General features: G+C 40.0%; 1 protein-coding gene across 1 annotated transcript in view; it reads left to right on the top strand.

Annotated features, from left to right (window-relative positions):
• The window catches only part of TBX18 (T-box 18), a 19,010-nt gene extending 3,496 nt beyond the window's left edge, over window positions 1-15,514 (top strand). Inside the window, exons 3-7 of the mRNA XM_010011436.1 lie at window positions 1,027-1,198; window positions 7,663-7,830; window positions 9,015-9,079; window positions 12,206-12,300; window positions 14,687-15,514. Of these exons, the coding sequence (XP_010009738.1) occupies window positions 1,027-1,198; window positions 7,663-7,830; window positions 9,015-9,079; window positions 12,206-12,300; window positions 14,687-15,411 (1,225 nt within the window). The 3' untranslated portion in view covers window positions 15,412-15,514. The remainder of the gene's footprint in view (window positions 1-1,026; window positions 1,199-7,662; window positions 7,831-9,014; window positions 9,080-12,205; window positions 12,301-14,686) is intronic.
• The last annotated feature ends 742 nt before the right edge of the window (window positions 15,515-16,256 follow it).

Here is a 16,256-nt window from a genome sequence, read left to right as displayed (position 1 = left end):
TGCGTTTAGTATAAACCCACAAGTATAAAATAAATGAAAAATGTTACATCAGTTGACTGTGTGATCTTGGGTTGTGAATTTGTCTCCAGGAGAGAATTTCACCACCATTCCACATCTTAGTTTTACAGCTCGATATAAATTGTGTGGAGTAATGCATGTATTTGATCGTTTTGTTTTCATTTCCAATGATGTTGTTTGTCTTTTTCTAATAAGGAACTGAATTGTATGAACATATGATCTGGTAAAGTCAGTCTTGTTTTATTAAAAAATATAGCTGAAGTACTGAAATTTTACTGTACTTGAAAAAAATGCCTTGAAGTTTTCAATTAGTGCTTTTTAAATTGTCCATTTGAATATTTGCCTTCAAAATAAGTTTTCTACCTAAAGCAGGCACTATTTTTACTAGAAAATTACTTTGTCAGCGTTGGCCTATCAATTGAAATATGGGCTGTGTTTTTTTCATTTTTAAGCCTTTCCGCAGTACTATCTGAGACAATTAATATAGTCTTGCAGAACTAGTGAGAGCACAGTTTGACATAGTTTCATTATTTTTTCAATCTTAATGTTCTTTCCCTTCAATAGCTCATTTGTAGACTTTTCTATTAGACTCAACATGTTAAATCTGCCAAATATGGAATTACTACTCTTAGTTGATAAATGAAGGATCAGATTCTTCCCTGTTTGCTGGTGCCTATTCAGAGCAGAGCTGTAGCAATCAATGAACTTCACCAGCTTAAAGCTCAGTGTGGATCATTCATAGTGTTAAGACTGTTCCTGATCTCAAGAAGAAGACTAAGGTCAGATCAGAGCACGGGTTTTAGCCTTACTTTTGCAGATACCAGAACAAAATGTCTTGAAACAAAAAAAAAAAAAAACCCAACAAGCCAAAACTGTTATTGTCCTTTCATGTTTTTTTTTAGTTGCTGGGTTTTTGCTGTATGAATAGGCCCTAATTGATTAATACTGAATGGGTCTGCTAAATTATTTTGAGTTTTGTGGTTACAGGTATTTGTTTTCTTTTTATAGGTATGTTTATCATAGCTCCAAGTGGATGGTGGCTGGTAACGCTGACTCCCCGGTACCACCTCGTGTTTATATTCACCCTGATTCACCTGCCTCCGGGGAGACGTGGATGAGACAAGTGATCAGCTTTGACAAACTGAAGCTTACCAATAATGAGCTGGATGATCAAGGGCATGTGAGTACTTTCTCTTGTATACAGTATTATATGTAGGTGCATCCCTCAGCCCTGACTCTGACGTACAGCTTCAGAGTGCCAGAAGTAGGCTTGACTTTTCAAAGCTGTTTTGTAACTTTACCATCCAGATCTAAAATCTGCTTACTTTCTGCTCCGATAATTAACTGCTTATTAGACCCTGCTGTTTTACTCCCCCTCAAAAACAGAACTCCTTCTGCAGAGTAAGAATTTACAAGGGTAAAGTGCCTAATACGAAGGGGCAGAATTGCTCTCATGTTTTCCCACCGAATGTATTACTTGCAACTTCTGCTCCGATCAAAAAGGATGCTTAAATTCACAAGTGGCTAGAAGAAACATTAGTAGTGTGTAATAACTTCATGTGAATAAAAATACACTTAACTATTTTCTTAACCTAAACATTTGTGTGAAATCCCATGAGGTGTTAATAATTGCAGTCAAAAACGAACAACATGGGAGCTGGGTTCACTCTGATAATGATTTATTACATACCTTATGAAGCAAGACCCTTTCACAGCTGAGGCTCATTACTTCGGAAAAAACTGGCGAAGATGTATGCAGTATGAGTGTTCTGTTTGCAAGTTCTAAATTGTTTAGTTATGACATTATCTAATGTGACAAAATGTGTTATGTTAATATTTCCTTTTCTCTTCAAAACTGTTGAAACGTGACAGATGTAAGCCAGTATCTTTCCAGCAATCCCCAGAATAGTTTTACTCGACACCTTAGGAAATAATTAAAAAATGAGAATTGTTTTTAGTCAGGGTGAAGTCTTTAATTTTGCAAAATCCTGTAATAAAGGGCAAATGTTGGCCTACTTTCAGAAGGAGAAACAAACTCCAAGTGGTAGAGTTTTAAGATGTTGGAGGCAAGTTTTGAGACAGGATGTGGATTCCATTGTCCTTAGCATAGCCCGATTTATTAACGAGGATACTTTCCCCTTCGTGGAAGGGAGTGAAACAAAACATACCTGGCACAGAGTACAAAGATACTACATCCATTTTTCAGTACAGTTGTAACTCTGTGTCATTAAGCCATGTATTTTGTCAATATGTAGTCCAAGTTTAAGTATGGTTTTTTTTTTTCTCTGTTTGTGTTTGCAGAGGATATTAACATGAGACTCTGATCGAATTGTGCAGGAGCTACAACTTCTATGTTACAGCAGCAGGAGTACAGGAGACTGTACTGAGCTAGTGAATGCGATAACAGGGATAAGAAGCCTCCCTTTCGTGTAACACTGTTCGTAATTTTATAGTGTTTGTCCTTAAAAACAATGTGGGGGTATTCACATACCTTAAGTTTGCAGTGCTTTTCTTTAGGCTTGTAAGAAAGACATTTTATACTGCTTCTTTCCAGAATTACAGTTGCGGAGCAGCATCTGTTTGTCTTAAGGTTATCATACATACTTCCCTTCGTTTCTCCAGCATTTGTGTATTTCAAACTCTTCTTGGGTGGGAGTTGCTTTCTCTGAGTCCTGAGTCTATTGTAAGGGCTTTAAAAAGTGAAGCAGATGCAAACGGGTAAAATGTTGCTTTTCCAACAGAGACCAGGCCAGCTGGTTTTTGTACTTGTTGCAGAGGGATGGTATGTGGCTACTGTGGTCCAGCCATGCACTTGCAGTCCCAAACTGCCCTGTGATAAAATCTCAGCTATGTAGAGAATTGTATTACTGTATTTTTTCCAGCCCAGATCTTAGCTTTGTTTTTATTCTGAACCGAAACCTGTGTAGTGTACACAGCACACCATTATTCATAATACAGGGGGATATAAATTTTCTGGTCTTTAGCTAAGTGTTTCGATTTGGAAACTAGTGAAGCTAAGCCCTAGTACAGTGATTTGAGACACATTGAACTGATTCAGAGCTACAGCAGTGCCCCTCCTCCCTAAAATGGAAATTTAAGTATTAAAATAAAAGGACAAAAGAAGGATGACTGTAAAATAATTTCATATTTCTCAAATCTGGGAAATTGCAAACATGTCATTCAAAATTACCAGAAAAGGCAAAAGCAGAAAGCAGAAAAGTGTCTCTTCCAGTGGGTACATTTTTTCTTTTAAAGCTATGTTAGTGTGGAATGCTGTATTGAAAAAGCTGTGTAGCCTCTGAATGCCTCTAGCAATAATGGAAAACGAATAATCATATTTTGTGATGAATATAAAAAACCCCAATTGTTTCTCATAAGCAGGAAGGAACCATTTTTCTCAAGAGGGTACCAGGGGAGGGATGAAGGATTAGAAGGGGAAGGGGTCAAGGCTGTACTTCGAATATTAGTTTTTACATCAAGTATTCTGACTCTCCCACCTTGTATGGGTGATAGAGTATCTTTTAGATTATTAGGAAGTTGGTTTTGTTTTTTTCTCCCTCTTAGGCAAAGTGGCTGAGAGAAACCTCAGTGGGGTCTCTGCACTTTGCCATCACTCCTCCTGTAAGGGCTTTAGAAGTTGTTCTTTGGGTGTGCTTTCCGTGCTGTCTGGTTCTGAGGCTTTAATCCATGTTGAAACAGTTTCTTTATTCTTCCTGTGCTCCTCAAATGTGTAAGGTTTTGCAGAGTTTTTGTGTTAAAACCCCAGGGCTAGGTTTTGATCTTACAGGCGCTGAGGTAGGGAGCTCACATGAGATCAACCCAGAGCCCTTTTACCTATTCTGTCATTCTATTCCAGAGTACTAACTTTCAGAATCGGTCAGAAAAGTGACCCATGTCCATGGGAATAGGGACAGTATTTGCAAACAGACGCTAAGGTAGTATTTCTGTGCAGTATTTATACTGTGGTAGTAGTCCATGGCAGCCCGCTCCCCTTGCGCTGCATTGCCCTGGGATTAGCTTCTTGTGAAAGGGGATCAGCCATCTCTAAGATGACTTGTTTCACTGCTCGAATGCTTTCCGGGCTCCTTGCTGCCTGCTGCTATTTTCATCAGTGTTTTGAGTGGGAGTTTGTGACGACGTTATTTTAGAGAGCTGTTCTGTGGAGAGATTTTGGAGTACATCTGCACGTAGGACACTCTCTGATACATGGGTTCCACTTGCAGGCTGAGGAGATCAAGCAAATTTTGTAAGGATATGTTTTCCTTGTGTGTGTTTGATCTCAAAAGGAAGTCCCAGGGTGATTTCCCTGCTTTGGAAAGATTGTGTGCTTATGAAGGCATTAAGACACATACTGTAGCATTTGTCTCTTTCATCTGAGTTCTGATGGTGAGGAAAAGTAAACCTGCATTTTGCAGTTGACACTAAGTGAATGGTCTGGGTGCTCTCTGTGAATGTCTCTCATCCCCCTCTCATCTGTGGAGTAAGTGCTGCATTGTAAAAGCAGTCTTTCCCTCCGGCTGGTTAGAGCTGGCTGATTCTTCTGTTTTGATGCAGTTTTTAATCTGAATTTCAGCAGAGAGGAAAAGTCAATATTTTTGATGCTATTTTCCATGCTTTTCAACTGAGTATTTTTTGGTGCAGTGGAACATCTTTTAACTTTTAGTGAAAATGAGGCTGTTAGCCTGTTAATTGTTCCTTGGTGGTTGGGTATGGGTTTTTTTCCCATTTGAAAGTGGGGTGAGGCTGGAAGCAGAGGCGGACTGTTACTCTGCCCAGACTTGGCTCCAAGTAGCGAGCTCTGCTTACAGTCAATGGCTAGTTATATGTTCTTGTCACAATGAAAAGCTGGGAAACATCAGCATTTGCACTTGCAGTTTTTGTCTTTTATGAAGAGGGAATCTGTGCTTCTCAGCCCTACACACTCCCCTAACTGCAGAAAGCAGGAATGCATGGGCTTTGCAAGGGAGGATGAAGGAGGATTTGGGGCAAAAACAGTGTCGAGGTGAGGATCAGGCTGGTTGTGGGGAGGGGACTGTGTAGTCCATGAACTGCTGAGCTGCCAGGGGATTGGCATCTCCTCCATGAAAGAGTATTGGGCTCTCACTTGTTCTGGCTGTGGTGGTAGCGCCACGGCAGTGCCCAAGCTCATGGTGAGCTCTGAGGTCTCATCACAGCTGCATCTCTGAAAAGCTGTGCTTCAAAGGCGATCCCACCTTTGTGTGTCCGCAGGTGCTTTGGCTGCCTTTGCTCTGCCAGGATGTTGCATTGCTCTGCTGCCTAGCTGTGTCTTCCATTCGGTAATGATGTCTTGACTGCTGCTGTGGTCAAAGTGTAATTTTACTTTTGGCTGGAGAGGTTTATTTCCCCAACAAATGTTTTGGTCTCATCATGTGAGGGATTTGTAGAGAGAGGCAGGCTCTTTAGCTGTGAGTTGAAACTAATTCCAGTTTATGTTTGGTGTTTGGTGGGGACTTGTTGGGGCTTTTCTGTTGTTGGCTTTTAACGGTAAAAGGGGGAAGTTGCTACTTCTGCAGGTAAACTGTTCGATCTCATTTGTGTTGTGAAACATGCAAGCACTGCAGAATGAAAAGCCAGAATCTCCTTTTCCTTAGCTTTTTCTTCATAATAGCTCTAGGTGATGCTTAGAATAATAGAGCTGAACAGTTTTTGGACAGGGTGTTGCATCTCCCTCTCCTTTTATGTCCTATCTTCATAGTGTTGCTCTTCAATTCACCAGGGCTCTACGGTTATGTATTACTTATTTAGAATTCAGAGTCCTGATCATTAACAAAGATCCCATTGTACAAGACAAGGTACAACATCAAGAAGCAAAAAATTCTTGGTATGGATCTGCTAGTCGTCTAGCAGTGTGTCAGTGCAGGAAGCCACGCCAGTGCAGCACAGAGGCAAGCCAGGTTGCTCTTAGGAGATGACAAGGATCAGTTTAGCTGTAATAGCCACCCAGACGAGGACTGGGAGGTGTTCATGTCTCTGCTGCTGTGACTTCACTTGTTCTGATACATGAGCAGAGTTGTTTATAGCTGCCCGGGTTATCATTGTGTACAGTTAAGTCCGCCGTGTAGGCAAGTGGTAGTTTGCACTGCAGAGCTGATGGAGTGACATAATCCGTCTGGGAGCAGAACGTGGCATGCTCAGTGGCACCCAGGCAAATGGCAAGGCACAGAATAGCGGTGGGTTTGAACAGTGGAACAGAGCTTTCCTTGATAATTTTTCCTCCTCTTCCACCAGTATCTCCCCTGGTATCACTGGGTGTTCACAGGAAACAGCGTCAGGAATGTGCTGTCCTCTCTGCATTTTCATTTTGTAGATCTTTGCCAGCGGAGAACTGAAAGGAGTGTTGTAAAAGGGAATACACATTTGCATGATAAAAATCTTGCTCTGTACAGGATTTCAGAAACTGGGAAAAGGCTTCATATGAGAACATCCTTAGGGCACTCCCTGAGCAAATTAATTGGAGCCTGTGATGTCATTGTCAAAACCTTACTTACAGGCTAATAAACTCCATGATTATCCAGAAACTTGGCTTACCCAAACTGGGGTCATGTCATCTGGCCAGGACCAACTGTATTAACCTAGCCAAACTCTAGTTTATCCAAATGAATGTAATGTCCTCTGTGTCATTTGGATGAATGGACTTCCAGTGTCTGGCACAGGGACTCTGATGAGTGCCTGAGTACATGCACATTCTGAAGCTACTCGAGGAGCAGGAAATTAAAAAACTTCTCCTGAATGTTGATTAGTGGTTCCAGAGGCCAGTAGCCATAGATTATTTATTTATCAAGTTACTAATTTCTCAGGCCTTCCAACAATAATAGTGGAGCTTCCAATTATTATTTTTCCTTGAAGTCTTCTATTTTAGTAGTGGTTAGCTGAAGTGAAGTAAAATAGAGGAAACAGTTCTGTATTTTAAATCTCATCTAAAATTTGGGAGCAATACCAAGAGGTATTTTTGTGTATAATTTTATGCACTGTGAATTCATATGTTTCTCATTTATAGTTTATTCTTAATTGAGTTTTTGTATGCTGGGAAGAGTTTGTGTATTGATATTCATTGTTTGTATTATAAATCTAGGGTTATTAACACTTTAGAGTTTTGGATTTCAGTATTATATTACTCCAGGTTTGTGTGTCTTCAGAGTGTAAGAGTCTCAGCTTGTGTTCAAAACAGGAGATGTTTCCAGGATATCTCATTGGGATATCAAGAAAAAAATTGCTCCAAGCACATCCTGAAGGTTCTGAAAACAAAAAGCAAATGCTGCTGCTGTTAATCCTGTTATATCTAATCCAGGCTCCAGTGGAAAACAGTGACAAAACTTTACTAATTCCAGTGGGATCAGGACTTCACTCCTGATTTTTTTCCCTTTGAGCCAGTTTCAATTGAGCCAGTCTCTGAATTTGGACCTCTTGAGTCGTAATTTTTAAATGCTTAGGGTAGGCAATAGCATAAATGCACAGGGATTAGACTACTGTAATAAGAACCTTCAGAGGTTAAAGAAAACATTTGATTTCCAGTAAGTGGCATGGTAAACACATACCATAACCTGTTCCAAAAAGCTATTAGTCCTGAAACAGCAGGGTGCCCTTTCTAATAAATGTTATCTTTTTCCTTTAATGACCACATAGATTATCCTTCACTCTATGCATAAATATCAGCCTCGTGTCCACGTCATCCGAAAAGACTGTGGAGATGATCTGTCCCCCATCAAGCCTATCCCTTCAGGAGAAGGGGTGAAAGCCTTCTCCTTTCCAGAGACAGTTTTCACTACTGTCACAGCATACCAAAATCAACAGGTAACTTGGACTTTCTGCTTAACGCTTTACAGGCTTTTCAGAGTAGACCAGGGAAGTAAGAGGTAAAAAGTGAGAGATGCTTGGTAAGAGAAAAGTGGATCCGTTTATTATAACCCTTATTTAAAAGCATTGTCTAAACACTTCTTGTATTGTAAGTAGCTTTCACTAGTAGTATTTTAGCAGTGCCTGGAGGCTATAGCTTCAGGACCTCTGGGCTAGATGCTGCCTGTAAAAATTTGCGGGGATCACAGAGTCTAATACATAAACATAGTTCATAGTGTCTCAATTATAAATACAGTATTAAAACACAAGGTGAAGAACAGTCTAATTTTCAAAGGTGTTTTTTGTGCCTTTAAGTGTAGCTACATGTCTGGATAGAATCTTTAAAGCTCTTTTGTTCCTGAGTCCAGTGATTTAAAAACTCCTAGGACCTTAACAGAAAAGCTGAGGTCTAAAGAAAGTTGCAGTCATTGTCATTAGCTGCATTCAGCATATTTTTTAACTGCAATTTACCTGGGTCCACACAGATTCAAAGTCAAAAGTAAGCTACAGGTTGTATCACTCCAGTCTTTGTCCCTTATTACCTCTTGTTTAAGTATTAACATACATAGTCACACCTTAGTGTTGTAACATCTTACTAATTTTGTGGAAGTAATTGCAGCTGTATTTTAGGAAATGTGCTATCTTTACAAAGAGAACAGAGCCATGTAGATACTGAAGTATTATTTGGCACCTATCTCATTTATTTAAATAAATTACAAGTGTTGGGGGGAGGTGTTGCTGATTTGTTGGTTTTTTTTTTTTTGTGGAGGATAATAGCCTAGAGATAATCTCTCTTTCAGATTTCCTTCTTGACCAGTACAGAAATGAAATTTAATATAACTTTATTGCAGTTAGGCAGTGTACTCTCTTATATGAAGAATGACATTTGCCAGAAGATTTTTCTTGAGAATTCCAAACTGCCATTTGATAGCATTAAATACCTATTTAGTTTCTCTGGGGATTTGCAGAAATAATGATGGGAGGGCTGGCCCTTTTTCTGCTGTTTTTCGGGACAATCATCTTAAACCATGCAAATGTCAAGGTGTTTCTACTGCACTGTCAGCTTAATTCTGTCAGGAGAGTAATTTTGTGTATTATGTAGCTGAATTTGCACGTAATAATGTCTCTAATCATATTCACAGATAACTCGTCTGAAGATTGATAGGAATCCATTTGCCAAAGGCTTTAGAGATTCGGGACGTAATAGGTAGGTGTTGGGGAAGGAGGTGGGCTTGTTACTGCTGACAGAGTTGGTTTGTGAAGGCTGGTTGAGGGAATGCCTGTGTTTACAGACATAACAGTCTGAGGACTCAGACTCTGAGGAAGTTAGGCTTCCTGGTAATGTTCTTTGTGGTGGATTCCTGCTCCTACTCCTCTGACCATCTGCGCCAAGAAGGGGTTGGCACTGGGCTTGACTCATGTGTTTCGGTGGTAGCGGCAGCATGCCATGAAGGCTGTAAATGGAATTAATGCATGCTCAGGTCTGTGATTTCAGGCTGCTTCTGAAATCTCATCTTTCTCTTGGCTGGAGAGAGAAACTGGAGATACCAATGTCAAACTATAAGCCCAGGTTGTTTTGCATGTAAGTGGCATTTAATATGAATGAATGGTTTGTTTTCTTTTCAAGGGGGAGAAACCAAGTCCCCTCATGCAGTAACCTTATGTTCACTACCCTCGCCTAGAAGCTGGGGCATCTGTGTTCAAGTACCTCCTTAGCCTAAGGAGTTTTAAATCCACTTCCTAGGTGAATGCCTTTCCTACTAGGCTGTAGATGACCTTCAAACAAGCCTGGTTTCCACCTCTTCTGTTGTAGTTGGATTGATTAATTGCTTGGTCTGTCTTGATCCATGAATCTTTCAAAATAGCAATGGGGAATCTGAGTAGTGCAAAGTGGAGACTTGGGTCTAGTCCCTGCTGGCAGCACTGATGAGGTATTTTATCCAAAGACTGTTTAATGCAAAATACTTAAGCTTGTTATGAATTGTATGTTAAATCATTTTGGCTAAAAAAAGCAGCATTTAATTGTGGTACATATTATACATCAGTTCCAGTGACCACATCATGTTTGGTGTCTACAGCTGCTATATTTATGACCTAGCCTTGCAGAAAAAGGAGCAGACTGTGTGCTGGTAGGAATGCTCAGAGAGTATCTTTTGGTAGCTGCTTTAATGATCTTCTCTTTTAGCAGAGACTGCAGCATTAAAGCTTGTTTTGTGCTTCTACCCGAGCTATATAAATGCTGAGACTGGACAGCAAATGAGAGTAGTTTTTCAGAAAATGAACAGTTATAGAAGGGGTAGGGTAGTTATAAAGATTTACAGGAATTCACTGTAAGTATCTTTTCAGCTTGCACTCTGCATTTGCTGCTCTCTAAGATTTTGTCTTCTAGCAAGGATGTCCAGAGAGGGTTTTTTGTTTATCTGCTAGGAATAAGTTTGGTTTGGGCACTAGAAAAAAAGCAGGATATTTTAATTGAAAGACAATGGATTAGGCATCCAGTCCTGTAGGAAGGGCCAGCGTCTGTTACACTAAAAGCATTAAGACCTCATCTAAAGCCAGTTCTGAAATATATTACAGACACACTGGTTACGGAAATGACTGCAAACTCTTGTCCATTGCAAATTGGCATTGGTTTACTACAGCCACTATTGCTGTTTTCTTTGATAGTCTCTGTGATACTGAATACACGTGTTTGGGAATGCAACTAGGAGTTTTAATTGTTGAGAAGAATTCATTTTTAAATTTAAATTACTGGTTTTACTCAGTTGATTATTATTTTATTCTATTACAAAATATTGAAATTAAACGTTAAGATTCTGTTTTCTTCGTTGTTCTAGCTGGTGTATTTACTACCGAGGCATTTCAGTCTGCAACAAAACTGGAATAACTGTGATACCATTATATCTGACTTTTTAACGTTGTTTTAATTATGGCAGATACCTTACTCTGCACTGCGGCATGCACTAGTTCTGTTTAATTCATCTTAAATGATCTTAAATGATCTTTCAGATCATTTCTGTTCAGTCCCACAGGCTATTTTACAGAAATCAGTAGCTTCACCTTTTAAAAGCATTCCCTGTGCATTTGCAAAGTGCAACAGAATTTATGTGCTGAGAATAGTTTCATTCTTCAGTCAAGGCCTTAAGTTTGACCCTATAAAAACTTTTACTCGGGAAAGGACCAGAATTTTTCCCTTTAAATACTTCAGGAAAAACATAACTGTTTTCTTAAATAAACTTGGCCATTTGATAGCATAAATTAGGGTGGTGATAAAATGTGGAAATTGTTCGAAGGCATCTTGTATAAATTATCGCCTTGGCTACACTCCTCCAGGAGGTAGCTTTTATCTCCACTTTAACTAGAAATGAAAATTCACCATTACTGCAGAAAATGAAGGCTATCTTTTTAGTCCAGGTTCAGCTAATAAATACTTTATAAATGTTTCCTGACATACATTTGTGATGCATTGGGAAAGAAGTGGTATCAGAAGAACACATTGGTAGTTTCAGATTGGGCTATTTGCATAATTCGAGTTTACAGAGTGCTGCTGCTCGAAGGGAAGCACTTGTATTTGGTGTGTGCCTGATGCTGACACTTAACAAGCCTTTGGGACCCAGCAGCCAAAAATAACAGCAAAATTATACCTCTGAGGTGCATTATTCATAAAATTATGTCAGAAAACAAATGAGCCTTTACCTTCAGGAAATAGAAATTCTTCTAAATACTGTCTGCCATGATCATCTCCCCAGTTATTTCTGTTTTTTCACAATGCTTTTAAAAGAAAATGACAGAAGATTTTTAGTTTCTAAAGGCACAGAGTAACCAAGACACAACATTGCTTTATACATTTTAGAAGCAAAAGAGCTGTACACCCATGCCTTGCTCATGTTGTGTGATTTTCCCACTCATTGGTAATGACTGAGAATCCTGTTTTAATAGAAGTTGTCAGTGGATCACATTTGTTCCAGGCAGAAAAAGGAGATCATCCCTCTGGCAGTTAGAGCAGTTGCTCTTAAGGAAATGTCATACTAGGAAAACATCGAACATCATTTTAGCCAACTCTCCCTGCTCAAAAAACCCTCCCAAAAAGGTAAAAACTGTTGAAATAGAGAGCCAGACTAGGGCAATTGGAAAACTCTTTGCCTGCTGCCAGCCTGGTGGCTGCAGATCACAGTGATCTCATGGATAAGAACGTAAAGCTCTTTTCTAAAAATCAAAATAAACTTCAAAATAATCCTGAAATGTTACCAGTGTTTCTGAGGTAAAGTATCCAGGGACACCTGATGTAATACAGTTTGTTTTCATGATGCCGTGATGTTCTTGTTCTAAACAGAATGGGACTGGAAGCTTTGGTAGAGTCTTATGCCTTCTGGAGACCTTCACTGAGAACACTGACCTTTGAAGATATACCTGGGATACCCAAGCAAGGTAACTGTCATCTTCATATTCTTTCAAAACAAAAATGCATTAAGATAAAGCTTTGCCCATTATGCTTTACAAAAGTCTGGGTAAGTGAAAAAGCAGCCAGCGAACCCCAGAGCAGACTATCACCTCTCGTGAGTTATTTTAAGGTACAAAACTAATGCTAACTTAACCGCTGAGGCAATAAAAATACTAGGTTTTAAAGATAAATCAGATCACCTGTAGAGGAGAACACCAGTTATTTGAGGATGGAATAACCAATTCTGTAATGTTATGCTGTGGCTAGATACACAAAGTAAAGATGATTTATAGATTACTTCTGTTTTACACATCCAGACTCCAATGTAGGAGTTACTTGTGTGTTTAAGAGAAAAGGAAAACAGAATGAGAGAAAAAATGTCCTCTTAAGTAATAAGTAAATAGTAGCAAGCTTAATTGGGTTTCTTTCTTGGAAAGCCTTCTTGATTCTTAAAGACCTAAAAATTGTTTGGTAAAGTCCAAGCAAACTTTAGCTGCATCCTAGAGCTTTTAAAAATAGACCTCCTCTCCATTTTGCTTTTTAACGCTCCCCAGTTTGTAACCTCTTGGTTTCCACTTTCCCCATCATACAGGTAGTGCTGTGAAGGAGAGAGATATTTAAATGGCCTGTTTGGACAGAGAGGGGAATGTCTGACCTCTTTTCTGAAATCCTTTATTGCCAGAGTACCCCAGTGCATATAGAAAACCTTTCTGCCTTTTCCCAGCTAAATCAGACATTCCTGGTTCTTCACGTTTCCTGTCACCAGATTTACAACCATCTTACCTGCTTTCTTGATAATAGTGTATTGCAAAGTCAGTAAACATCTTCAGAACAAAAATCCAGAAAATAAGATAATACACAGAAATCACTGTTGTCAACTTCTCCTTAGCCTACTCCTTTGAGAAATCTTGAGCATCAGTGCTTGATGTGGGCAGTTACAAGGAAGTTTTTGTGCCAAGACGAACGGAGCATCAGAGTGAGACAATCCTCAAAAAAAGGCCTGTAATGAGAAGTCTGCATCAGACCTGAATAGCTTGTTAGACTGAAAAGCAACTCACTGTGAAGTTAATCCACCTAGGAGACAGACCAGCTGTATTGCCCTATTTGTACGTAGCTGCACTGTCTGAGGGTAGGGCAACTGCTGCCATGAACTTCCTGCTTCCATTTGTGCTGTTGCCTGATGTTAGGGAGCTTGTTGAAGTTGCTGTTGATGTTCAGAGGATGGGAAATAGGATCCTTGCAAAATGTTTAATTACCTATACCTTGGACAGTAGGGTGCTTTAGAGAATTGCTGAAAGACCCCCTTAGAAATTTGTCCTGTTTAATGCTGGAAGTGACCATCTGAAGATGGTGTTGACATAGATCAGGAGAATAATAAGTACTGTTTTTCTTTTTACTAGCTCACGTATCATGAAAACGTGCTAACAGTGTGTATCTCTGCAGCATCAAGCTGTCTGATTGTTAATGTGGTTCACAAACTGGAGAGTCTTCCTTGTTAAGTGCCTTCTGCCTTGGAGACTGTGAAAGGCCCAAATTAGTTTTCTGAGCTCGTTTTTTTTGGTAGATAAAATCTTCTAAGAAAAGGAAGTGTTTCTTGCAGTTGGGAAACTTTCAGTCCTGAGAAAAGGCTTCACCTGTAGCAAGCAATGTGTTTTCAGGAGCATTCAGCACTGGTATTTGTCATGGTATCATCTGATACAAAGTTCTGATATTAGTAAATGAACGGTTTGCGAACAGCTTGCTGCAAAGCTAAACCTCCACCTACCTGCTCAAGAAATGAAGCAGCTCTGCACAGTCCTCAGCCTACGCTTTTCCTAAAGTTGCTCTGAAGTTTTGTTCTCAAGTATTTTTCATTTGAAGTCAGAAGCTTTTTGTTCTGAAGTTCTGCTCTGAAGTTGTGAACTTTCCTGAAGCTGTTGAACTGTGGGAGGTTGAGCTAAGCAGCGTGTTCCTTCGCTGGTGCTCTGACAGTGATAGTGCCTGAAATGCACTCCAGGGTGTAGCAAGGCCATAAACAACACAAAAATTCTTCATCTTGAAGTGTGGTACTCACTTGGCTACATCTTAATTGCCATACTATTTCCTTCCAATGTCAAAGAGTAATTAATATTTTGGGCAGGAGCTGTTAGTATCGAGCGATGGTTGCAAAAGTGTAATTTCTGTTCTCTTTCTTGGCCAGGTTGTTTCTTTAAAAATATGCATGTGCCATGCACCCCATCTCCTCTCACCCCTCCATGTGTGTACAATATTTTTTGATTGAATGTGAGTCGTGTTTCATGTCAAGGGTTGTTATAAAAGGCAAAGGTCTTGATCTGTCACCTGGGAAGTGAACCTTTCCCAACACGCTTCTTACACTGTAACATTCTCTTCCAGGAAATGCAGGTTCCTCTACTTTACTCCAGGGATCTGGCAGTGGAGTGCCATCTACCCACCCTCACCTTTTACCGGGTTCCCCTTGCTCATCTCCAGCCTTCCACCTCAGTCCCAACACTAGCCAGCTCTGTAGCCTTGCTCCGGCTGACTACACAGCTTGTGCCCGCTCAGGCTTGACCCTGAACAGATACAGCACTTCTTTGGCTGAAACTTACAACAGGCTCACAAACCAAACCAGTGAGACGTTTGCACCCCCGAGGACTCCCTCCTATGTTGGTGTGTCGAGTAGCACAACTGTGAATATGTCTATGAGTGGCAATGACGGGGATGCATTCAGCTGCCCGCAGACTGGCTTATCTATGCAGATTTCAGGGATGTCTCCACAGCTCCAGTACATCATGCCATCCCCATCCAGCAATGCCTTTACCACTAATCAAACCCACCAAGGCTCCTACAACACGTTTAGACTGCACAGTCCCTGTGCACTCTATGGATATAACTTTTCTACATCCCCTAAACTGGCTGCCAGTCCTGAGAAAATCGTTTCTTCCCAAGGAAGTTTCTTGGGGTCCTCGCCAAGTGGAACCATGACGGATCGGCAGATGTTGCCCCCCGTGGAAGGAGTGCACTTACTTAGCAGTGGGGGGCAGCAGAATTTCTTTGACTCTAGGACCCTAGGAAGCTTAACACTCTCGTCTTCTCAAGTGTCTGCACATATGGTTTGATGAAGCCTTTAAGTAAAAGTACAGTATGTTTGGTGTCTACAATGTATTTCTTTCGGAATATGAAAGGACACTCGGTGTAGCTTGTAAAGTGTGTGTGTATATATAATATGAAAGGAAGTTTCACTGAATTTTTTTACTTGCTTGTGGCCAGATTATTCTCCTATTTTGAGTTACACAGAGTTTGCTGCCGCATAGACTGCTTTAGTTTTCTGGTATAATACACTTAGTTGTATAACACATTGGGACATATGCAACAAATTAAGTAAGACTTCCTCCCCTTTCCCCCTCCTCTGTTCTAACCCCTTTAAAGAATGAAATGACACTTGGAGTATTAAAACAACACAAACAAGCCCACTTACACTTCCTAGAGTACTAGTGAGTTTCTTTTAAAACATTGATACAATGATAAGCTGATGCACCAAAGGCATTTTACAGGTTTCTTCTGTGTTACAAGGGTTATGAAGGGTATTTGGACTTTTAAGTGTTAAGCATCAAGCATCCAGCCTAAAATAGAAGTTTAGCTAATGGATTATTTACAAAGTAAACAGAAAGATTAGCTTGCCTTCTCTTGAAACACTGTTTTCAGCTTTTCAATGGCACAGCATTCTTGCTAGGATTTTTTTTTCAGCATTAGTCTACAGTTACGATTAGATATTTGAAGATAAATAATGCATATTCGAATCACTATTTGAATGCAGTTGGAGTGGCGAATGGAGTAATTTAAACCAACAGCAGAAGAAGAGGCATTCCTTAGTACAGAATGAACTTTGGGGTGCTTAATTTTTGTCAAAGGAAGGGCTTGATGTATTTTTCCTGCATAAATATTGCCTATAAGACGTTTACTG

Source organism: Nestor notabilis, unplaced genomic scaffold (assembly GCF_000696875.1).
Source record: "Nestor notabilis isolate BGI_N333 unplaced genomic scaffold, ASM69687v1 scaffold12460, whole genome shotgun sequence".
Lineage (NCBI taxonomy): Eukaryota > Metazoa > Chordata > Aves > Psittaciformes > Psittacidae > Nestor > Nestor notabilis.
This window is presented reverse-complemented; position numbering and strand designations above follow the sequence as displayed.